At 40.7% G+C, this 23,650-nt stretch overlaps 1 protein-coding gene across 2 annotated transcripts; it reads left to right on the top strand.

Moving 5' to 3' along the window:
* The first annotated feature begins 884 nt into the window (after window positions 1–884).
* On the top strand, window positions 885–14,804 carry PROK2 (prokineticin 2). 2 transcript variants are annotated; one of them, XM_050781363.1, is made up of 4 exons: window positions 943–1,134; window positions 4,543–4,668; window positions 11,595–11,657; window positions 13,280–14,804. In XM_050781363.1, the coding sequence occupies exons 1-4, from the start codon at window positions 1,039–1,041 to the stop codon at window positions 13,382–13,384; spliced, it is 390 nt and encodes a 129-aa protein (XP_050637320.1). In that variant the 5' UTR covers window positions 943–1,038; the 3' UTR covers window positions 13,385–14,804. The 2 variants fall into 2 exon arrangements, with proteins under 2 accessions (XP_050637321.1, XP_050637320.1); XM_050781364.1 differs by lacking the exon at window positions 11,595–11,657 and having other exon boundaries at window positions 885–1,134.
* The last annotated feature ends 8,846 nt before the right edge of the window (window positions 14,805–23,650 follow it).

The following is a 23,650-nucleotide window of genomic DNA, read 5'->3' as shown; positions in this document are numbered from 1 at the left end:
CCGAAGGGTGATTTTCCTGGGCTGGAAAGTTAAAGAAAGAAGAGAGAGCTGCGTACCTAGGGCTTAAGGGGCCTCAGGCTGGCACTCGAAACCAGGCGTTCTCATTTCCCTTTGGCATCACCCTGAACGGCTGTGCCTGGAGCTGGCGCGGGGCTGAAGAGGGGAGGAAATACATGTGAGGAAAATCAGAGGAGAGGGTCGGGAACAGATGTGGGCATAAAGGGAAGCCATCTGACACGAAAGAAACAAATAGGAGTTCTGCAGTTGGAAGGACAAATCCTTCCACGTCGTCGGGGATGTGGGATTGGGGCGATTTTGCTCTCCCTTTGTTCTTTTCCTCTGCCTTCCACGTTTCCAGGGTATGTGATTGATGTCTGTCTTCTCTGTTAAGTTATTCCATCGTGAGGACAGAGCCGGTGGCAGTAGCTGGCACACAGCGGGCGCCCAGTACAGACCTGCTGAGCAAACGAATGGATTCAGGGGCTGCTGTGTCTCCCTCACCCACCCCCCGCCTCCTATGTGTCTGCAGCGCCGGGCACGTAGTAGGCGCCCCCTAAACATCTGTACAGCAAATGATTTGCAAGTTTTCGGCGCAGAGCACGTGGAGTTTTGGAAACCAGGACAGCAAATGAGTGACTCGGAGACCACAAAAGCGATTCCGGCGCGTGCGAAAGGCGGCGGCTGGGCGACGGCGGAGGGAACGGCGCGGAGCGGGGCGCCCCGCGAGGAGCGCTGCCTGCGTGGCGCCCGAGGCGGGGGCGCGGGGGGCCGCGCGCAGCACGTGCTCGTCTGGGAACCGGCCGGGCCCAGGCGGGCGCGCGTGTGCGCGTGGGGCGTGGGGCGTGTGCTCGCGCCGTGCCCCCCGCGTGTGCTGCCGGGCGGGCGCCGGCGTGAGTCACGGCGGGGCTAGCCTTTATAACGGCCCCGAGGCTCGCGGGAGCCGCCGCGCCCGTCCGCCTGCCGCTCCGCGCTCCACCCAGCGCGCCCCGGCCCCGAGCCCCCAACCGCCTCCGGCGGCCGCCCAGTCCCGAGGGCGCCATGAGAAGCCCGCGCTGCGCCCCACTCCTGCTCCTCCTGCTGCTGCCGCCGCTGCTGCTCACGCCCCGCGTCGGGGACGCCGCCGTGATCACCGGGGTAAGCGGCCCTGGCGCACCTGTCCGCCCCTGATGCGCGCCTGCGATGTGCCCAGGGGTCTTGGGACGGGACCCTGAAGGGCAGGCTAGAGGCAAAGGGAGGGTCGCCCTGGGTGGGGACACCTGCCCCATTCGCCCCTTGGTGCGCTTGGGAAAATGCCCAGTTCCAAAAGCAGCAGACGGCTGGGGACACTGGGCGCGTCCTGGAAGAAAAAGTGACAAGGATGTCGCCCACCACCTTTATTACCACCTTCTCCCACTTACTTCTCCCTCATCACCCACAGCCTCACTCCTCGCATTTTTCTTCTGTTAGGCTGAAAGAAGTTTCTCTCTGAGTCTTCTCAAGTACTTTTGGAGGCGCTCCAGCGTCGAACCTTAAAATTTGACGGCCCCTTCCTGAAATGCAAAGGACCAAGACGAATTCCCCAAGTGCCCAGAGTCTTAATCCTACAATCAAAGAGTTTGCTCCCGATGCGTCCTCCGCAGAAACCCTTTGAAATCGCTTGGTCCAGGGCCATGTGAGCGCTTTGAAAGGCAATTGTGGGCGCTTCCTTCTGGGTTCCGGGGCTTTTCCCCGCCAGGGTCTTGAGGTCTCCCCATAAAAGTTTTAAATTTCTAATTCCTGGCAAAGCACCTCCAGTGCTCCAGCATAATGATGGAGTAGGTTGCTGTGTAGATGTTTAAACTTAAAGATGTCTTCGTCTTTTTTGTAAGCAGGAACTAGTTCGGTTCTCTCCCACTCCCAACTATTTTGTGTGGATCTGAAGAATTGGGTTTGCAGTACAATAGTAAATAGTCTGGTTTACATTAACAAGGCGAAACTGCTATCATTTCCTGGTTGTTCAACTTCTTTACTGTTTTTTTTTTTTAAGCGAGGAATTATTTCACACCTTCATTAAATTACTTAAAATATTTAAGTGCACATAATAGGATTTACATAAAATGTCTATGTTTGAAATGTTGATACCTAGATAATAAAATAACATTTGACTTTAAAGGAAATGTCATTGTCTTGAGAAAATCAAGTCCTATTTTCTCTATATTAGTTATTAGGTTTATAGAATTTTGGAAGTCCTTATGCTATGACAGCATTTGTATATATCCAACAGATTTTTAACTGTAAGCTCTGTGATATTTATTAGAAAAGAGGTTTTTAAAACAATTACTTGCATAGCTTTGCCAGTCCATGTGGTTGAAAAAAAGTTTTTGCAGGTCTTTCTAATACATGAGAATTGAAACATGATTGGATTTTTTTCTCCCTCTTCTCCTGCTGGCTCATTTAAAGTTTCTCCTAATCCTCTGAGCCCAAGATCCCTTTGCAATATAAGAATCTTTTTGTTCCATTCACAGGACAACACTATCTGAATAGATTTGCAATGGGTTAAAGATGAAGGGCATTAGGAAACAGCTGTCTAATTAAAAATATATAAACCTGTGCAACTCTTTGTAAATTTTCCAAGAACTGAAGCTTTTGTTACAAAATAAAATTTTATCACATTGGCTGTCTATCTGTTAGAGAGGCTTAGACTGGGCTTATTATATAGTTATGTGTGCTGTTTTTGTTATTGTTATTTTAACTCAGTGTTACAAAAAGAGAATTTTTTTAAATGTCTCTAAAGCAACAGTGCAATAAACTGCAGTTATGTCTCTATGACAGAAATCATCTGGATTCAAATGAAAAATTCAGTAACTTATCAAGATATATTGTATATAGCATGTTAAACATCCAGGTGATTGAATTTTAAAGGATTTTGGCTAGATGTTTGATTGTCTCATTAAAAAAACTCATGGGGCCTCAAAATTCAGTGTATTGAGCATCTGTTGAAATAAAATACTGGCTAAAACTTCCATCTTACATCTACAGTTTTTTGGGTAGTGTATGTAGGTATTTTGAAATTGATTTGTATGCCCACATAGATTTGTTAAAACTATATTGTAAAAGATCATTGACTAGACATCTTATTTATGGGATGCAATGGCTACATTTACATGATTTCTGGCATGCAGATAAAAATTGGAAAGTTGAAACATTTATATATTGTCCTGTAAAATCCAAACACCTCAAGATGAATGCAAAAACTCAAGGTGAAATTTTTACCTTTTATCCAGATACTCGTTTTAGATAGACTGAGAGATATATTCCAATGAGGGAAGTAAATGAACTTTAAAGTAAAATGGTTGGTTACTTTTAATGAGAAATAATGTGAAGAATGTGCCCATATTTTTATGTCTTGAGAAGTTATGACTGTCCTCAAAACTAAGAATTTTGAAGGACTGTTTTAGTTGTTTCCACTAATTATACATTTAAATTTGTGCCTAAATGATAGAGGTTTTAGTTTCTTACATATATAGTACAGGATGTTTTTATCTTATCACTAGCAAAACAGATTACTGCCCACGGTTCAAACAAAGCATTCTATTTTTTGTTGGTTCTAGGAAAGAATAATAGTTCTTCAGATCCATTTTCATGCAAATAAATTTAGGCTTCATTATTTATTTCTATTTAGTAGAGTATGGAAATTCCTCCATAGTTGTTTCATTCCATTGTTTCCTCCATTGTTCCATTGTATGTATTTACAACTTTTATATTGAAAGCAGGTGCCTTGAGTAATTACTATTGACAATTGCACCTGTCACTTGCATTTCTTAAACTGATGGATCTTACAGGATTGTTAGCTGGTTTTGTAATGTGCATATATGTTTATCCTAAGCCAGTAATTTGCTCTTTGCAGCTTATTCACCTGAAGGAAGAGTAACATAAGGCAAGCATCTTGGTCTGTCCATTCTCAACCTATGAGACTTCTTTAAAGAGAAAATGATGAAAAAGCAAGTCAGTGGTGTGAGAAACGTCAAGTCTCATGAACCAAAATGCAAATATTTGAAAGGGAAAATGAGCACTTCTAAAATTTACCTCAGTGCCTTTATGGGTCTGGAGTGTTTCATGCCAGATTTAGAGACTATTTAAATCTCTTTTTTAAAATTGGCCCCAGTGTATTCTGCAGTTAATAGTCATAAAATCTTGTGATTGGATTTATGTAGTTCCTAATGGCCATGTGTAGTGTAAGACTAATATAGTCTTGTTCTTCAAGTTCAAAGCCAATTCAGCCCTAAAGCGCTGGAAAAAGAGAGCTGATTTCATTTTTTAAAAAAATCTTATGTTTATTTAAGATTTTCATAAGCCAGGGGCTAGAATTTAGCCCAATTTCAAAAAATAAGAAATAGCTATTCTGATCAGATTGTATTGTAGATATACACAAGTAAATGAAGGTTATCATTTTTTAAAATATATGTGATTATTAAAGTTGAAGTGTTTAGATATTTAAAGGGAATTTTCACTGCCAATTATATATTTCCTTAGCCTGAGTCTTTCCTGTTATCTATATTTATCTGTTTGTTTATTACATTTCAGGCTTGTGACAAGGACTCCCAATGTGGTGGAGGCATGTGCTGTGCTGTCAGTATCTGGGTTAAGAGCATAAGGATTTGCACACCTATGGGCAAACTGGGAGACAGCTGCCATCCACTGACTCGTAAAGTTAGTATAATATATATATATATTTGTATTCATGGTGGTTCTACAGTGATAACTGCGAGCAAGGTCTGTATGACATGAAGGACCGGGTAATGTGCTCGGCAAACAAATGAATATTGGACGTTAGCAAGGATAACAGTGGAAAACTACCCCCTCTCCTCTCCCCTTTCATTTCAAAGAATTGTATCCTCTGTCTTTCTTATTCCAGTGATAATTATCATGTTATTGCTCTCATAGTGTTAGAAGCATTTTACCAATATAATTTCCAACACATGAATTTGCTTAAAATTTATTTAGAACAAAAATATATATTATACTTTAGTATGCATCTTTGCAGAAATTGGAGTATAGAAGTTCTTGAAAAGACTGCTTTTAATATTAGATCTACTGATAAGGCATAAGCTCTGCGTTTTGGGTTTTTTTAAGAAAATCGATTATACAGTCACTCTTGTATGTTAGTTTAAACATTCTATATTTTGACTCTACCTACAGGATACATTGTTCACAATTTTAGAGATTGATGATATTTAATTTTCCAACTTGCTGTATTATCTGTCAACTCAATATCACAGTGACCTAAACAACACTTTTGAAAAGTTATTAACAGTAATGGCATGATCATAGGATGGCAGGATTGGACAGGGCTTGAGAGGTTGTGTCCCCAAGGGTTGCAGACCCACCTGTCTACAGGGGTCGGGAAGGTTTACATTATATGAGGAAGCGGGTGGGTGGGAGGCAGAAGGCATGTGGAACTGGAGAGTTCTTGGCCTTCTGATTAAAAACCTTTGAAACACTGTGAGGCCTCAACAGAGCCCCCCAGCAATGCCAGGTTGCGTTGCCTTCCTCTGGTTCCACCTCCGCATTTTTCCCATCAGTAAAGTGCCTCCAGAGGCATTGCAAGTCCTAGGCCAGGTGGTTTGCGAGAGGTTGAGCTCATTCTCTTCAGAGTGTTCTTTCTACACATTGTATACTTTCTTTTAAAAACAAGTAGAATGTTTTCAAAGCAAACCAAATTCCGTTTTCTGTCTTATTTTTTCACATGTGATTTAGGGTTTTAAAATGTAATACAGCCAAACATCTTTCCTGTACTCGACAGTCCCAGAGAATAGTTAATATTTTGACCTCCTCGGAGTGAACAGAATGAAAGAAATTGTGGCCGCTTGACCCAGGTCTAGCTCTGCAAGCCGTAATGTGGATTCCAGTAGTTTGGGCCTATCTAAAGACTGAATTTGCTTTTGGCTTTCCTGTGGTTGCCTTGTGAAATGCTTCCTGTTACGTTTAAACCATCCCTCCTGTGGTTTTACCATGCAAGACTGCACTGTCTTTAAAAAACATGACATGCATTGTTTATTCTTGGACAGAAGAGGTTTAAAGTGTTAGTTGTGTGTCTCAATGCCAAACTTCCCTAGAAGAGGGGCCACTGGCCCAGCTGCCTTTAGCATTGATCTTGTTATTTTCAACACCCTTATTGAATTATGAGTTATCTTTTGTACACTTAAGTCATTGTCTCTGAAACACTTACTCTTAACTTTCTCCTTTAAGAATTACGTTGTTTTTGGCTTGCATAGTGGCTCACACTGTAATCCCAGCAATTTGGGAGTCTGAGGCAGGCAGTTTGCTTGAGCCCAGGAATTTGAGACCAGCCTGGGCAACATAGTGAGACCCTGTCTCTATAGAAACATTTTTTAAAATTAGCTGGGCATGGTGGCACATAGCTGTAGTCCTAGTTACCAGGAAGGCTGAGATGGCGGGCCGGGGGGGATCAGTTGAGTCCAGGATTTTCAGGCTGCAGTGAGCATGATTGTATCACTACACTCCAGCAAGACTCTGTCTGGAAAAAGAAAAATTGTGTTGTTTTTATACAGTATTAGTATAGTTTCACATGCCCTAGATGTTAGAATCATGTAGCCTGTTTACTAAAACAAGGGAAAAGTGACACTTCCTGTGGAACTATGTTTGTGTTAATAACAATCATAATTGCACCTTGTTAAATACTGTGACATACCGGATCCTCTATATTAAATGTTGTAGATATACTTCTTATTTAATACAACAAGCCTATACACAACATTAAGCCTCAGAGGGGTTCAGCAACACAGGCCGTGAGTAAACAAGAGACACTCAACTTTATTCTTTGTGACACTCTATTGTTTATGTGGTCTTAATCATTACACGCCTCTACCTCCATGAAAGTAGTTGTTGGGTTTCATTTGAACACTTTTTAGTCCAATTAACCAAAACTGGTTTGTTTGGATAATAGAGACAAAATGATCACTGGAATGAGTGATAACAGTTCAGACTGGGAGTTTGTGCCATCCGATAGTTTTGAGTGTTCCAGTCCTCTGCAATATTTAAAAGAGAACCGAATTCTTTTTCCCCAGTTCCTAGATAACTTCAATTTCAGGTTTAGTCCAAGATTAATTTGGAAAGTAAACAAATGCAGTCTTCTTTCATAAGCCTGGCTACATCTCTTTGATTTTGTTTTTATCAGGGATCCAATAATGAAATCTTTAAATAACAGAGTATGGTTTTCAGATGCTCACTTGAAATGTATTTCTGGAATTTTATTTTCTAACTTTTCATATTGGTTGCTTTTTTGTCTTCAAATACATTTTCAAAGGTTATTTTGATGACCTATTTTAAGAGTAGGTCCCAGAGTTGCTACTTGTTCCAGATGAAATTTACCTATTGTAGAAAAAAAAATCTAGTTTCTTCCAGAATATCTCTCAGCTGTGTAGTCTTTTCAAAACAACTCAAGAAAGAAAAAGTCTTTCCTCAGTACATTCTGATGAACATTATATACAGTATTCAATTATGCTCTCAAGTTTAATGGCTCATTAGTAGACAGTAAAAATGCAGACACTATATAGATTTTTTTTTTCATTTTGTTTCAGCTTAGTCATTAGCCACCAAAAATCTGTTTATTTGGGTCAAGTGAACAGTATTTGATGAATGAAACTGAGAACCATAGGTAGGAGTTGATAGCTACCGAGGTCAGTTTACTGTTTTATTTAAGATGTACCAATTAACTTGTAGAGTTTACAGTCCCTGACAGGCTATTGTTTTATAATTGTATAGTTTTGAACTTTATATTTGATAATTTTAAGATAGAATAAAATATATGAGTTCACCCAGGAAACACAGTATGCATATTTTCTAAACACATTTTAAAGCAAATAATAGCTTTAACAGGTGTTCATTTTTCTCAATTTTTTTTTTTTTTTGAGATGGAGTCTCACTCTGTCACCTACGCTGGAGTACAGTGGCATGATCTCAGCTCACTGCAAGCTTTGCCTCCCGGGTTCACACCATTCTCTCACCTCAGCCTCCCGAGTACCTGGGACTACAGGTGCCTGCCACCATGCCCGGCTAATTTTTTTTTTTTTTTTTTTTTTTGTATTTTTAGTAGAGACAGGGTTTCACTGTATTAGCCAGGATGGTTTCGATCTCCTGACCTTGTGATCCACTCGCCTCGGCCTCCCAAAGTGCTGGGATTACAGGTGCATTTTTAACAGTTAAGAATGACTTACTGAATCATGCCTATAGAAGAAACTTTCTGTTTAAAAAACAAAACAAAACAACAACGTTTCTATTAATGCCTCTACTTTCCAAAGTTTACATAGAAGATTAGCCATTTCCTTCCCATTTTGACTAATGTTTAGGTTTGAAAGCTTTAAACACTTTTTAGTGTTCAATAATTATGTGACTAATACTTTAATTTTTACTGCATGTTGTTTTCTGAATTTGTTCAGTTTAAGCAACTATATTTCCTTCAAACAATCTTGTTTTAAATTTTGCTGCACTTTTTATGTGAACATTTTTAGCACCAGGATTTTTTAAAAACTTCACTTTAAAAGTTGACCAATATATTTTCCTTTTCTGAAGGAAGAAAATTCAAATAAAAATCTGGTACTTATTTGTTTTTTTAACTTAATATTTTAAAAATTATTAGTGGTTTCTATTTTAGAACCAGCCTATAACAAAACATTGTAAACATAATTATAATTTCAGAATATGAAGTTATTAAAATTTTAATATATTTTTAAGTAAAAAAAATTTAAAACATGAAAATATAACTAATGCAACTAAAAATTTGCAACAGATGGGGAAGAAAGCATAATATGCTAATTTTCTCATCTTTCCTATCATGATGTCAAGAGCTACTGTCTATTATTATTTCTTGGGATAGCATCATAGCTGTGTTTTATAGGTTCAATTCAGCAAAAGAGCTTACAAGACAGAAATAGGCTTTAGTCTAATACAGGTTTTTCTCAACTTTGGTACTACATACTCTTTGCCCAGTTTCTCCCAGTGGTGACATCTTGCAAAACTATAGTACAATATTACAAGCAGGATATTGACATTGATACAGTTAAGGCACAAAACATTTCCACACCATAACGATCCCTCATGTTGCCCTTTTATAAGTGCTAATTTCTCTTTAAAAGTGCTGTAAAAGAGTAAAAATCATGCTTTCTCAAAGTGCTGGATGTTCTGCCTCGGTAACTTCTAGAATTTGCTGTTTGGAATTCTAGGCTATTGGAAACTTTGCATTGAGTGTTGGTTGATTCTAAAGTAAACCATGAAGTTTGGACTAAGGGGTTCCGGTGTGCATCTTCCGTAAGCACTTTCTCATGCATTTGTGATTATGAGACACGCCTGTTAGCTTTGTCACTCAGTGTCTGTAAATCTAGAAGTGAATGGGCCAGTCAAGAAATTGACAAGCATCTACTGAGTGTATAATATCAGAAATCATGGCTTTTGGCCAGGCACAGTGGCTTATGCCTGTAACCCCCAGACTTTGGGAGGCCGAGATGGGCGGATCACTCGAGGCCAGGAGTTCAAGACCAACCTGGGCAACATGGCAAAACCCGTTCTCGACTAAAAATACAAAAATTAGCTGGGCGTGGGTGCACGTTCCTGTAGTCCCAGCTACTCGGAAGGCTGAGGTGGGAGAATCTCTGGAACCTGGGAGGCGGAGGCTACAGTGAGCTGAGATCACGCCATTGCACTCCAGTCTGGGTGCAACAACAGAGCAAGACTCTGACTCACAAAAAAAAAAAAAGAAAGAAAGAAAGAAATAAAGAAGAAAAGAAGAGAAGAGAGAAAAGAAAAGAGAAAAGGAATCATGGTTTTTGTCATTAGGAGCTCACAGATCTGAGTGAACTGGGTTTGAATGAGAAAAAAGCACCTCAGTATCAAGGACCTTGCAGTTCAGGCAGATCCAGATTGATGTTCATACGGTCTCGGTGTCCTTGATTTAAAGATTACAAAGTATTTTTTGAAAGTTTCACAAAAACAGATGACCTCGTGAACACACTACCAGGGTCCCTCCTCTAGGTCCTGGACTACAGAGGGGCTTTGGCCTCTTGGGCTTCATGGTGAGTCCATCTCTGAGTTTGGTGGTGTGAGTTACGTTTTGCCTGCTCGGAGCTGGGCAGGGTAGTGAGGGGAGCCTCGGGATCTGAGACGGTCATCTCACTTCTGCCCTTTGGGGAGCTTCTAGTCTCTGTGGGGCATTGCAGGGCATGTGATTGGCACATATTTCCTGAGTGTTTTCTGTGTACAAGATCAGCAAGTATTTCCTGAGTGTTTTCTGTGTACAAGACTAAGAGCTATATGCTCATGAGTAAAACGGATATGGTCCCCTCTTTAGAGAGTCTGGTGTCTGGGCTTGGTGGTATTTGAGAAGAGAGCAATATCTGGAAGAAAGCAGGACTGTGTTTGACTATGAGCATTATTCCCTCCTAGCTGAGTAATCTCAGTCCAGGACCTTTGCTTCACCTCAAAAGGAAGTCACTTACCTCTGTCTCAGACAAAGCAAAAATCTGGTGCTGAGGTTTGGGATGACATTCATAAATGATGCCTTCTGAGAACTGACCCATGGCACACAATCCACGTGATTTTTCTTTTCTACCAGGCCCAAGGTACTGCCCACCCCATGTGACAGTCCAGAGAGTGATCATAGTGTCACGATGCAGAAAGCAGAAGGCTGTGAGCACCCGTAAGCAGCTGAAACAATTTTACTGGTGTTCTATCTTGTATCATTAAGAGGGAAGCGCCACGATGATGTGCACCCTCACCTGTTTTGCTCATCGTTGTATGCTCAGCACTTAAGATAGGGCCTGGTATGAAGGTGGCGCTCAGTATCTGTCGAATGGGTAAATGAAAGAAACATACTTGGTGATCTCCGTTTATAACAGTTTAACATGCTCATTATAGGTGTATTTCACTGACACACTTCAGGCTCCTTTTACTTGGATATTGCTCTCTGTGTCTGTTTTTCTCAGCCTCAGCACTATTGACATCTTGTGCCAGATAATTCTTTGTTGTAGGGGTTGTCCTGTGCATTGTAAAATGTTTAGCAACGTCCTTGGCCTCTACCCACTAGATGCCTAGAGCATCCCCCTCCCTGCCCTTAGTTGTGACAAATGAAGACATTTGCAGACATTGCCAAATGTCCCCTGGGGACACAGTCATCCCTAGTTGAGAATCACTGGCCCATGTACCAGTTTTAGGCTTGGCAGAAAGGAAACTTAAGGTCTCAGCGTCAGAATGGGCTATAAAGGTAATTGATGATCACTTCTCATGCTATCCACTTGTAATTGTCTAAGCCAGTCCAGCTGTACTCACCTCCTCTGATGTGTTCTTGGTGGCAGCAAAAGAGCCAGCCCTCAGTGTTCCCTTTGACACACAGTGACAGAACCATTCTGAGCACAAGTCTATATTAATCCAGTGGCGAACATGTCTGCATGTAGATGCTGTCATTAGAACCTGGGAAGTCATGACACAGCAGAAGGACAGAGGAACTGGGATGGCTTGGCTGTATCTTGCTCCACCAGTTCACTACATACATACCCTGCCCTCCCATTGCCTCTTTTTCTTCCCTTTGTATTTATTGATCTCAATCATCTCCCTGGCCCTTCCAGAACAATTTTGGAAATGGAAGGCAGGAAAGAAGAAAGAGGAAGAGAAGAAAAAGGAAAAAGGAGGTAAGAAGAATGCGAGTGTGGTACCACCGAAAGACATGCCCAGAAGAATTAGCCTTTATATTGTTGCACTACCATAGAGTTGGGTCTGTCCTATCAGTTCAGCGCCCATATAAGGTTGGAATGGTTCTGCCACTGTCTGTAGACAGCTTTGGTAATCTATGTCGATATCTATATGATATATACAAAGAAATCTATCTGGAAGGCATCTAAACAATGCATTTCAGCTTTTCTCATAAGGACAGATCATTGATGTGGGGTGGCCCGTTTTGGTGGAACAGAATGAGAAATACACTAGAATGATGTTGAATAAAGCATTTGAGTTTGGAAGCAGGAAGAACACATCCTCTGCCATGTTTAAACTATGGAAACATCTCTGAGATATGAGTCTGTAGTCACTCGTCTCTCTCACTTTAGCCTGAATCAGAGTCACTTGCCATCTGATTTCACAGACGCTCCAGGCCTGGGATTAAACTTTCTCCATATAACTTGTAAGACAGGCAGATTCTCAGGAAGGTGCTATTCCTTAGGGGAGGGAAAATGACATTTGCTGTCTTTATTCTAGAAAGCATACATATTTGGAGTGTACACCATTTGCCACTAACACAGACAACCACCATGCTCGCTGCCGGTTGACCCTCCTCAACCCAGCTTGGCTGGTGACATGGGCTGGGTTCTTAGAGTAACTCTCAAATGAAGCAGACCTTTCACTGCCACGTGGTTTGTTCCATTTATGCAAATTGAGCTTGCCTTCTTCCCTGATTTTCCTCTGTTCCTTTTAAAGATTTTCCCAGCATTTTGACTCCTGGCATCTGTGTGCACATGTATGAATTTATATATTGCTCATTGATGGTGAGTTTATATTTGCTTATTGCATAGACATGGTCATGCCCATGATACCAGCTTCAAGCTTAAGGAGCTTCAGTGATAGGATACCGTAAAAAGAAATAAATGAGAAAAAGTGAAAGGCAGTACAGCTTGAGGACTAAAAGCTTGGTCTCTTGGGCCCACTCACTGCTGGCCAAGCTTCCAGTTTTAGATAAGTGCCCTTGGCCAATATACCAGTCTCTCTTTGCCTCATTCTCTCATCTGTAAAATGGGTACAATTAAAGTGCTTGCCATCTTTACAAGGTGATTGTAAGAATGGGAAAGGATAACATATAAAAAGTACTGAGCAGGCCGGGTGTGGTAACTCACACCTGTAATCCCAGCAGTTTGAGAGGCTGAGGCAGGCAGCTCACTTGAAGTTGGTAGTTCGAGACCCGCCTGGCCAACATGGTGAAACCCTGTTTCTACTAAAGACTACAAAAATTAGCTGGCCGTGGTGGCATGCACCTGTAGTCCCAGCTACTCGGGAGCCTGAGGCAGAAGAATCACTTGAGCACGGGAGGCAGAGGTTGCAGTGAGCCAAAATTGTGCCACTGCCCTCCAGCCTGGGTGACAGAGCAAGACTCTGTCTCAAAAGTAATAAATAATAAATAAATAAAAAGTACTGAGCGTATTGCCTAATGGGTAGTTAACGCTCAGTAAACACTAGTTGTTATTTAAATAGCTATCTCAAGAATGGTTTGGTGTGTTTGTTTTTGAAACCTTCCAGCTCTGACTCCGTTTTCTTTTTTATTTAGGTTCCATTTGTTGGGCGGAGGATGCATCACACTTGCCCATGTCTGCCAGGCTTGGCCTGTTTACGGACTTCATTTAACCGATTTATTTGTTTAGCCCGAAAGTAATCGCTTTAAAGTAGAAACCAAATGTGAATAGCCACATCTTATCTGTAAAGTCTTACTTGTGATTGTGCCAAACAAAAAATGTGCCAGAAAGAAATGCTTTTGCTTCCTCAACTTTCCAAGTAACTTTTTTATCTTTGAGTTTTAAATGATTTTTTTTTTTAATCGGGAATTTTACTTTTGGATAGAAATATAAAGTGTAAGGCATTGTGGAACTGGTTCTCATTTCCCTGTTTGTGTTTTGGTTTGGTTTGGCTTTTTTCTTAAATGTCAAAAACATACCCATTTTCACAAAAATGAGGAAAATAGGAATTTGATATTTTGTTAGAGAAACTTTTTTTTTCCTCACCATCCCAAGCCCCATTTGTGCCCCGCCACACATACATACATACATACATACACACAACTTTTGGTCCCTTGCCTCTTCCACCTCAAAGAATTTCAAGGCCCTTACCTTACTTTATTTTTCTCCATTTCTCTTCCCTGCTCTTGCATTTTAAAGTGGTAGGTTTATCTCTTTGAGTTTGATGGCAGAATCGCTGATGGGAATCCAGCTTTTTGCCGGCTATTTAAATAGTGAAAAGAGTTTATATGTGAACTTGACACTCCAAACTCCTCTCATGGCGTGGACGCTGGGAGTGCTGCCGGACCCTTCCTAAACCTGTCACTCAAGAGGACTTTGGCTCTGCTGTTGGGCTGGTGTGTGGACAGAAGGAATGGAAAGCTAAATTAATTTAGTCCAGATTTCTAGGTTTGGGTTTTTCTAAAAATGAAAGATTACGTTTACTTCTTTTTCTTTTTGTAAAGTTTTTTTTCTTAGTCTCCTACTTAGAGATATTCTAGAAAATGTCACTTGAAGAGGAAGTATTTATTTTAATCTGGCACAACACTGATTACCATTTTTAAATCGGTATTAAGTTGTAATTTAAACGTTGTTTGTAACCGAAAGGTCGATTGTAATGGATGCCGTTTGTACCTGTATCAATATTGCTGTGTGAAAATTCTGTATCAGAATAATGACAGTACTGTATATCATTTTATTTTAATAGTATATCCTTATTTTTGTCACGGGTGTTGTCAGTTTTTATTATAAGCAGATTTCTAAATAGGCTATGTCCCAACATGGAGAAGGACCCCAAGGTTGGTAAAATAGCCCCAGAGATATGTGCATTTTCATCTTACATACAGCAGAATTCTGTTTGCATGGATTTTAAGGTAGTTCAAAAAATAAACAATGTGTAAATCAGTGGGGTTTTGGAGCGTGAAGGAAAAGGATGCCATGCAAAACTGATGGTAATCAGGAATGGACTCATGGGACTTAAGTGTATTGACTTGGCAAAGAGTGATGGGAGTGTGTGTCTCGGGTGGTTAGGCAGGGTGCTAGGTGCTACCACATGGTGATGCCAATGTAGGCTGGCCTTGAAAACCCACCAAGTATTGTAAATGGTTTCAACGTCGCAAGTAAACAGTTTATGAAATGTGTTCAACTGACTAAACTTGCCCATGCCAACCCACCAACCATTTCCAAACACAGAAACTGTCCGTTTTGTAGTTATTGACTCAGCCAGGGCTTATGATTGCACATTGTATGTAATTTTACCCCTTGAGCTAATGTGTCCCATAAATGTATGGGATTTTGCTGTGCTAATTACCAAACTTGATCAGAAAAGTATTATTTTTGGTTGTTTAGTTTGTGTTCAAGAAACATTCCTCTGCAAGTTTGCTGAAGAAAATTCAACTTCAACAAGGGGAATTATGAGTAAAGAAACACACTCTGGCAATTTTGTTCTTTGTTTTCATATAATATTCAAGACTTTCGAGGCTACATTGGCCAGGTGCAGTGGCTCACACCTGTAATCCCAGCACTTTGGGAGGCCAAGGCGAGAGGATCGTTTGAACTCAGGAGTTTGAAACCAGCTTGGGCAACATGGAGAAACCCCATCTTTACAAAAAAAAAGAAAAAAAGAAAAATTGGCTGGGCACAGTGGCATGCACCATTAGTCCCAGCTACCCCGGAGGCTGAGGTGGGAGGATCACCTGAGCCTGGGAGATCAAGGCTGCAGTGAACCGTGATATTGTGTTACTGCACTCCAGCCTGGGTAGCAGAGCAAGACTCTGTATTTAAAAAAAAAAAAAAAAAAAAAAAGGCTATAATGTTGTTTCTTCCAGTTCCTAGGATCGTCTCACACACTTGCTGGGACTTCATAGACCAGAATTTCCACAAAGTAAGGCAAGATGAAAATTTACACGAGAAAACCTAAATCCGCAGTCTACTTTGAAAATATGAGTTCCCTTCATTCTAAGGTAGACAGAAATCTTGTGCTAGAAGATGATGCCCAAACCCTATTGGACCTTCGGATTTCTTTGCGAACATTGACTTTCGTGAAAACTATCATTTCTGACTTTATTCTGCCTTTTATCAAAAGCAACATTTTTTTTAACCATAGAAAAGCTTATGCCAAAACTATTTCCTGTAAACCCTCCTATCTCGCTGAGAACCTTCATTCTTCTCAGTATTTCCATGTAGTTCTTTTGTTAGAGCCTTTTATGAAGTCAGTTCAGTGATAGATCAAACACATAACCTGGTTTTCCTCTTCATTGGTTTCAATATTAGAAATCTCATCACCCTTTTCTAGCTTCATTTTTAGAAGGTTAAAGGTGGGGGCCATTTTAATTTTAAAAGCCGGACACTTCTGGTATTCAGTAAGGGTCCCTGTGCAATTCACCGACAACCTTTTATGGTGTTTCCATCTCCGTGTTGCTATGTCTTTCTGATAATATCCTCGGAATTAGTATTTCATCTTCTGATATCTTCCCCAAAGTTGTCAATTCTCAGTACTTCGTTTTGTGTTAAAGAGAACTCAGTTTCTTCCAGCATTTTCACAAATTTTAATTGACAAAAATTGTATTTATTTGTGGTATACAACATGATGTTTTGAAATATGGATGCATTGTGGAATGCTAAATTGAGCTAATTAATGTATGGACTACTTCACACATCTTTTTTTTTTTGCGTTGAGAACAGTTAATATCTCTCTTAGTGATTTTCAAGTATACAATATTAACTACAGTCACTGTGTTGTATGATGGATCTTCGTTCCAGGATTTTTTAATGTATTTCAAAGATGACAGTCTGTAACAACATGATCTTTAAATAAACTTTATTATCCCCCACTATATATATATATATATATGCATATGTATATATATTTTTAGGGTACTTTCAGAGTACACATTTCCCAAAATTAGAGATGCAATTATGATGCTGTTCTTGAAGTACGGTTCCCATTTTTTCCATCACCCACCACTCTGAAAAATTTTGATTTGATTTTTATAGGATGAGGCCTAAGTGTTGGGATTTTTTTTTTAAAGCTCCCTAATTAATTTCAAGGTGCATCCATAGTTGAGTGCCGCTGAGAACCAGTAGAGGACTGTACTCCTATAGAAAGGTTACTGGTACCCAGTGACACTATTTGATGAGACACCTTTCTAGTTGAATTAGAAATGAGGATAGTAGCTGAGTGGCTTTGATTTTCTTACCACCCTCGAAAGTTCCTGTGGTCCTCAGCACCAGTTCCCTTTCATTCTAGAGGGAAACACACAGAGGGGTCCCACTGGAGAATTCCCAGCAGCAATTAGCCCATTTGAAGAATTCACGTGAAGTTCCCCAGGGAAGCAGGCCCCAGTCCAACCTGGCTAGCCTCACAGCTCCCTGGGTTTCATAAGCTCTCACATCCTTTAGTGCATCCTCTCACATCCTTTAGTGCATCCTCCCGGGTGACCCAGCTTCAAAACTCCCCAGCAGGCACACCCCTTTCCCAGCCCCTTCCCCATACATCTCACTATTTCATTCTATTTTACTGGGTCCATAAATCATCTAACTGCTTTAGAGAGCCCAATATTGCACTGCACTGTAACTGAATAAATCAGAATGGTAAGCATTTCAATAAAATACATATTTGTCACAAAAGATTAAAAGCAAAAGAGTAGAAAATTGTGCTATAGGCGACACGATTGCTGGCAACAACATGCAGAGGCTAATGCATATTACGTGCTTACAGGGTATGCATTCTTGTGCCCCTGTGGGGATTCCCTCATCATAAAGCCTGGAACACCGACTCATGCAGTTGTGCCAGCTGGGCAAAACGATGGCCTTCTCCATGGAGTGACAACCATAGTGAATAGTTCCAGGCACTCTCATGTTACTTCAGAGTTTCTCCATCTCAACACTAGTGACTTTCTGAGCCACTTTTTTTTTTTTTTTTTTTTGAGACAGAATTTTGCTCTGTCACCTAGGCTGGAATGCAGTGGCACGATCTCTGCTCACTGCAACCTCTGCCTCCTGAGTTCAAGCGGTTCGCCTGCCTCAGTCTCCCGAGTAGCTGGGACTACAGGCGCCTGCCACCACGCCCGGCTAATTTTTGTGTTTTTAGTGGAGACAATGTTTCACCATATTGGCCATGGTTGGTCTTGAACTCCTGGCCTCAAAGGATCTGCCCACCTCAGCCTCCCAATGTGCTGGGATTACAGGCATGAGCCACTGCTCCTGGCCCTGGTCCACATCATTTATTGTTGTGGAGGACTGTCCTGTGCGTTGTAGGATATTTAGTAGCATCCCTGGCTACTAGTTCCAGTAACACTCTCCAAGTTTTGACAACCAAAAATGTCTCTAGACATTGCCAAGTGTCCTCTGCGGTTGCAGGTGGGGATAAATTGTCCCCTTTGAAAACTACTGCTTTAGTCTGAAGCTATTTTGTGTCTGCTTGACTTCACTTAATAATAATATGTTTTTATTTCAGTATAAAAAGTTGAAAAGACGGTATTTGAAAAGTTAAACCTCCAAATGTGACATTACAAAATAAGTATCCTAAAAAACAAACAAAATATTTTGTATCCAAAATAGTGGAATGGGGCCGGGCATGCCAGTGGCTTACACCTGTAATCCCAGCACTTTGGGAGGCTCATCACTTGAGGCCAGGAGTTCAAGACCAGCCTGGCCAACATGGCAAAACAGGTAGCTGGGATTACAGGTGTACTGGTGCATGCCTATAATCCCAGCTACTCAGGAGGCTGAGGCACAAGATTTGCTTAAAGCCAGGAGGTGGAGGTTGCCTTGAGCCAAGATCAAGCCACTGCACTCCAGTTTGGGTGACAGCAAGACTGTGTCTCAAAAAAAAAAAAAAAAAAAAAAAAAAAAAAAAGTAGTGGAATGGTAAACATTTGATGTAATTTACATAAAAAATAAATCAGTTATCTGTCAGCTCTATAGTTTACTGTGTTTCAAGGAAGAAATTTTTAGAACCACTCTTTAAGATGAAGGGTTCTTTGGAAGGCCAAGGTGGGTGGATCACAAGGTCAGCAGTTCAAGACCAGCCTGGCCAAGATAGTGGAAACCCCATCTCTACTAAATACAAAAATACTAAATACAAAAATTAGCCGGGCTTGGTGGCGGGCACCTGTAATCCCAGCTACTCGGGAGGCTGAGGCAGGAGAACTGCTTGAATCCAGGAGGCAGAGGTTGCAGTGAGCCAAGATCGCACCACTGCACTCCAGCCTGGGTGACAGGGTGAGACTCTGTCTCAAAAAAAAAAAAAAAAAGATGCTATATAATTCATCTAATATTCATCTAATTTTTCTATGATTGAATTAACCTGAGACCTTCGGCCGGGCGCGGTGGCTCAAGCCTGTAATCCCAGCACTTTGGGAGGCCGAGATGGGTGGATCATGAAGTCAGGAGATCGAGACCATCCTGGCTAACACGGTGAAACCCCGTCTCTACTAAAAATACAAAAAAAAAAAAACTAGCCGGGCGAGGTGGTGGGCGCCTGTAGTCCCAGCTACTCGGGAGGCTGAGGCAGGAGAATGGGGGAGGCGGAGCTTGCAGTGAGCTGAGATCCGGCCACTGCACTTCAGCCTGGGCGACAGAGCGAGACTCCGTCTCAAAAAAAAAAAAAAAAAAAAAAAAAAAAAACCTGAGACCTTCATCTTTTTTTTTTTTTTTTTTTTTTTTTTTTTGGGAAATGTGTCTCAGTGTCACCCAGCCTTGTCTTGAACTTCTCGGCTCAAGTGATCCTCCCACCTTGGCCTCCCAAAGTCCTGGGATTACAGATGTGAGCCACCACACCCGGCCAACTTCACATCTTCAGAGTACACTTCTAACACATTTCCACATTGTTTAAATCTAAATTTTAATCATCTTGATTAAAATGTGATATAACTAATGGAAATTTTTTTTGCAGAAATGTATAAGCTTTACAAGAAAAATTGGGGGAAATTGTGCTTTATTAAGTTAAACAGTTGAATAACTCTGAGAAGTTCAAAAATAGAGTTTCCCTACAAACAAGATTGAGGCTGGCAGGAATGCATTTGGTTCATTCTTAAAAACAAACAAGCAAACCAACAAAAACTTTGTATTATTGAACATTTTAAACATTAAAGGAAGTGTAAAGAAGTCTCATATATCCATCATCCAGTGTCTCATCAGCATTTATCATCTTGATGCTAAGCTTCTTCTACCTCTACTGCCCCACCTACCTCCACCTCTTGTGTTGAAGCAAATCAGTTTTGTCCTTTCTTGACAAGATCCACTGGTCACTATTTCATATGGAAAAGACAGCCAGTCACATTCTGTGTTATCAATAACATCTTCAGCCAGTACTCTTAAATATTTGTTCGAGGTATATTTTTGAGATCCAAAGTAGGTGTTTGCAATGCAGGAGCAAAATATTTCAGGCCCAGAATGTGTATGTGAATGAACGTTTGCTCCTGTGTAGAAATTTAGAAGAAAATATTTTGTGACTCAAAAAATAAGAGACCTAGAGAAGTGTATGTCTAACTGTGGTGCTGTGATTGGTTTATAGGAGCTGAATGGTGTCTGAAATTATTAGTCCTTTAAACATCAAATGTGAATATTCTGTATTAATTTCTTTGAATGTGGTTAGAAGAGGAAAAATTTCTACATGGAAGATATTTAATAAAAGTAGTAGACTTTTAATGTCTTCCACAGTTCATTAATTCTCACATTTATTAATTAATTCTCATATTCTCTGTCTCTCTCTCTCTCTCTCTCTCTCTCTCTCTCTCTCTCTTTTGGCAGGGTACATGACCACCCATCTAGACATCTAGAGACTGAAGACTGCATTTACCAGCTGCCCAAGTGTGGCCATGTACGTAAATTCTTAGTGATGAAACGTGAACAGAAGTGATCTGCCACATTTTCTTAAAAGGAAACTCCACTTCCTCTCCAATGAGGAGATGCAATAATGATTCTGTCTGCTTTGCAGAGTATAAAGGCAATTGGGGAAGATAGTAGAGCTGACCCACCAATGTGGGTCCCTGGATAACCAAACGGCAGTCACCCCATATCAGAGAGAGACAATTATGTCACCGTTGTGGCTTTGTTAAAGTACTCCCACCTTTACTGTAACCAATAAGTGGGATCATTCTCTTCAAAAGTGCATCATGTTGTTATACTTTATACTTCATTTTGTTATTTTTTATTTATTTTTTTTGAGATTGAGTCTTGCTCTGTTGCCAGGCTGGAGTGCAGTGGTGCAATCTAGGCTCACTGCAACCTCTGCCCCCTGGGTTCAAGTGATTCTCCTGCCTCAGCCTCCCGAGTAGCTGGGACTACAGGCACACACTGCGGTGCCCAGCTGATTTTTGTATTTTTAATAGAGATGATGTTTCACCCTGTTAGCTAGGATGGTCTCGATCTCTTGACCTCATGATCCGCCCTCCTCAGCCTCCCAAAGTTCTGAGATTACAGGCGTGTGACCCACCGCTCCCAGCCCATTTTATTATTATTATTATTATTACTATTATTTTGAGACGGAGTCTCCCTCTGTCGCCCAGGCTGGAGTGCAGTGGCGCGATCTCGGCTCACTGCAAGCTCCGCCTCCCGGGTTCACCCCATTCTCCTGCCTCAGCCTCCCGAGTAGCTGGGAATACAGGCGCCCGCCACCATGCCCGGCTAATTTTTTGTGTTTTTAGTCGAGACGGAGTTTCACTGTGTTAGCCAGGGTGGTCTCGATCTGACCTCGTGATCTGCCCGCCTTGGCATCCCAAAGTGCTGGGATTACAGGTGTGAGCCACCACCCCTGGCCTTTGTTATGTTTTAAACATCGTTTTTGTGTTCCCGTTCAGTGGTTGCCATGCAAAGAGTGGGATCAGCCGGCACACTCACCCATCCAAAACCGGTTTGGATGTTGGGACTGATGACAGGAGGATGTGACAACACTTATTACTCACATAATGGAATGTTCTGGTGAGAACAGGGCAAGCACAGGTTGGCCCAGGTGGCAATGGCAAGGCACTGAGGTTGATTTTCAGTTTTATTGTGACTAGGAAGCAGAGCTGAGCTGAGGGTTGTTAGCAGGGTGGGCTAGCTCAGGTGTAGGGCAAAGGAGAGAGAGAGAAAGAGAGAGAGAATTATGGGGTTTGAGAGCTGTCAGTGTTCCAATGTCAAAATGAATTTTCTTCTTAACTATGGTCCTGATATCTTAATGAGAACTTGCTAACCAAATAGAGAATCTTCAAATGAGAAATGGTTAAACTTACTTAAAAAGTAACGAGAGCTTCATATTCCAAACCCTAAGAAAATGTGTGAATCCATCTTCTTGCAGCCGATGTTTTAAACTCTGAAAGCTGTCGCCTGTCCATGGATTAAGACATTTCAGAGACAGGGAAAGTCACTGAGGCCCATCACAACTGTAAATTTTCTTATGATGCTGAAATGAATTTTAATCTGGCCAAAAGATACCAGGAAAGAAAGAAAGAAAAAGACCAAACTTTAAATGACAAATTTAGAGTGAACAAAGCTGCTTTTCAAACTAGCAAAAGCAAATTAATATACAATTAACAGAAAACTAATTATGTCTTTATATAATTGTGTTTCTTTCAATACAGGCAGGTCATTAAATGTGTATCCAAAGGTATTAAATTCTAATATATTTATAAAACTTATGAGGTAACTTACAAAGTAAGAAAAAAATCCTTTGTTAGACCACGTGTCACTATACTCATAAAGGATTAGAGCAATTATGCAAATTAAGTTCTAGAAATAGCTCTGGGTATCCCATAATTCCTCAACACAGATATGCAAATTAAACTGATCGTGACTGTGGGTTAAAAGAATTACACACTGTATATTTACACTCCTTCTGTCACTTTGCAGAATGAGTTCCTGTGACAGGTTTTTTTCCTGTCTCTTCTCTTTCTCTTCTGTGTAGGACATTGCCATGATTATTGGTCAATATTAAGGATATATATGGAGAATTTACAAGGAATAAAAGGGAAAATAAATCTGTTAAATGAAAAGACAAGAAAAAGTTTCATCTCATGCATTTTAAGCTTAATGATTCCGATATAATTTTTAAATAAGACATGTATTAGGTGGCATTGAAATGTAAATGCTTTTTCAAAGTCCTTCAAAATTATAGCACTTCTGTATCTTCAAGAAAACGAAACCCTTTACTGTTCCCTTCAGGTTCAAAGCAAAAAACAATGTATGCTTCTCAGATATCATTTTCTGGCAGAAAATAAGATTTCCATCCCACAAAGCTAGGCAGATTGGCATAGTTTAGATAATATACATTTATCAGGGAAATGTTTAAATATACACTTTTCCAACAGTTTACATGCTTTCCACATAGAGTGGGCTGGCCACTTAAAACTTAATTTATAAATGACTAAATTATTTCTCCTAGAAGCCAAGTAGTGATAGCTTTAATTTATCTGTCTCCTAAATGTAACTGAGAAATACAAATATTGCATTTATGCCTTGACGTTGCAAGTTAAAATGTTTTTGCATGATTTCTCTATGTAATTTGAAATGACATCAAAACTTCAGGCTTTCAGATATAAAATTTGAGCTGTTTATTTATCTTATATTCTCCGACTAGGATACAGAGTTGGTTGGGTACCTACTGAGCCTTTTCCCTGCCCTCTTTTCTCCTCAACCAAAGCACAAAATACCCTTCCCTGTAGTGTAAACCTGCCATTTCCCCCACCCCTCCTTTGGGAAGGGGTTGGAGTGGCACTTTTCAGGGCTACCTGTTTGATTTTTACTCACTTCTGACATTTCTGGTCAATGGCATCTTTGCTGGCTCTCCTCACAGCATGATTTTATGTAACAAACTTCCTCCAATAAAATGGCCACATGCCTTACCAGCACTTAAACATTTGGATAGAATTGGAAGAAAAACCTTTGAAGAGGGAATTATGTGTTTTCATTTTGCTTAGAGAAATGTATTTTGGAAAATGGATTCC

This window comes from Macaca thibetana, chromosome 2 (genome assembly GCF_024542745.1).
Source record: "Macaca thibetana thibetana isolate TM-01 chromosome 2, ASM2454274v1, whole genome shotgun sequence".
NCBI classification, from domain to species: Eukaryota; Metazoa; Chordata; class Mammalia; order Primates; family Cercopithecidae; genus Macaca; species Macaca thibetana.
Note: the sequence above shows the minus strand (reverse complement) of the source record. Positions and strands in the feature narration are given on the sequence as shown.

Bases quoted from the DNA above. Each gene is read 5' to 3' on its own strand.
- PROK2 (XM_050781363.1), top strand. From the start codon at position 1,039: ATGAGAAGCCCGCGCTGCGCCCCACTCCTGCTCCTCCTGCTGCTGCCG. The intron at 4,669-11,594 runs GTTAGTATAATA...TGGCCCTTCCAG, and splicing joins GCCATCCACTGACTCGTAAA to AACAATTTTGGAAATGGAAG. The intron at 11,658-13,279 runs GTAAGAAGAATG...TTTTTTATTTAG, and splicing joins GAAGAAAAAGGAAAAAGGAG to GTTCCATTTGTTGGGCGGAG.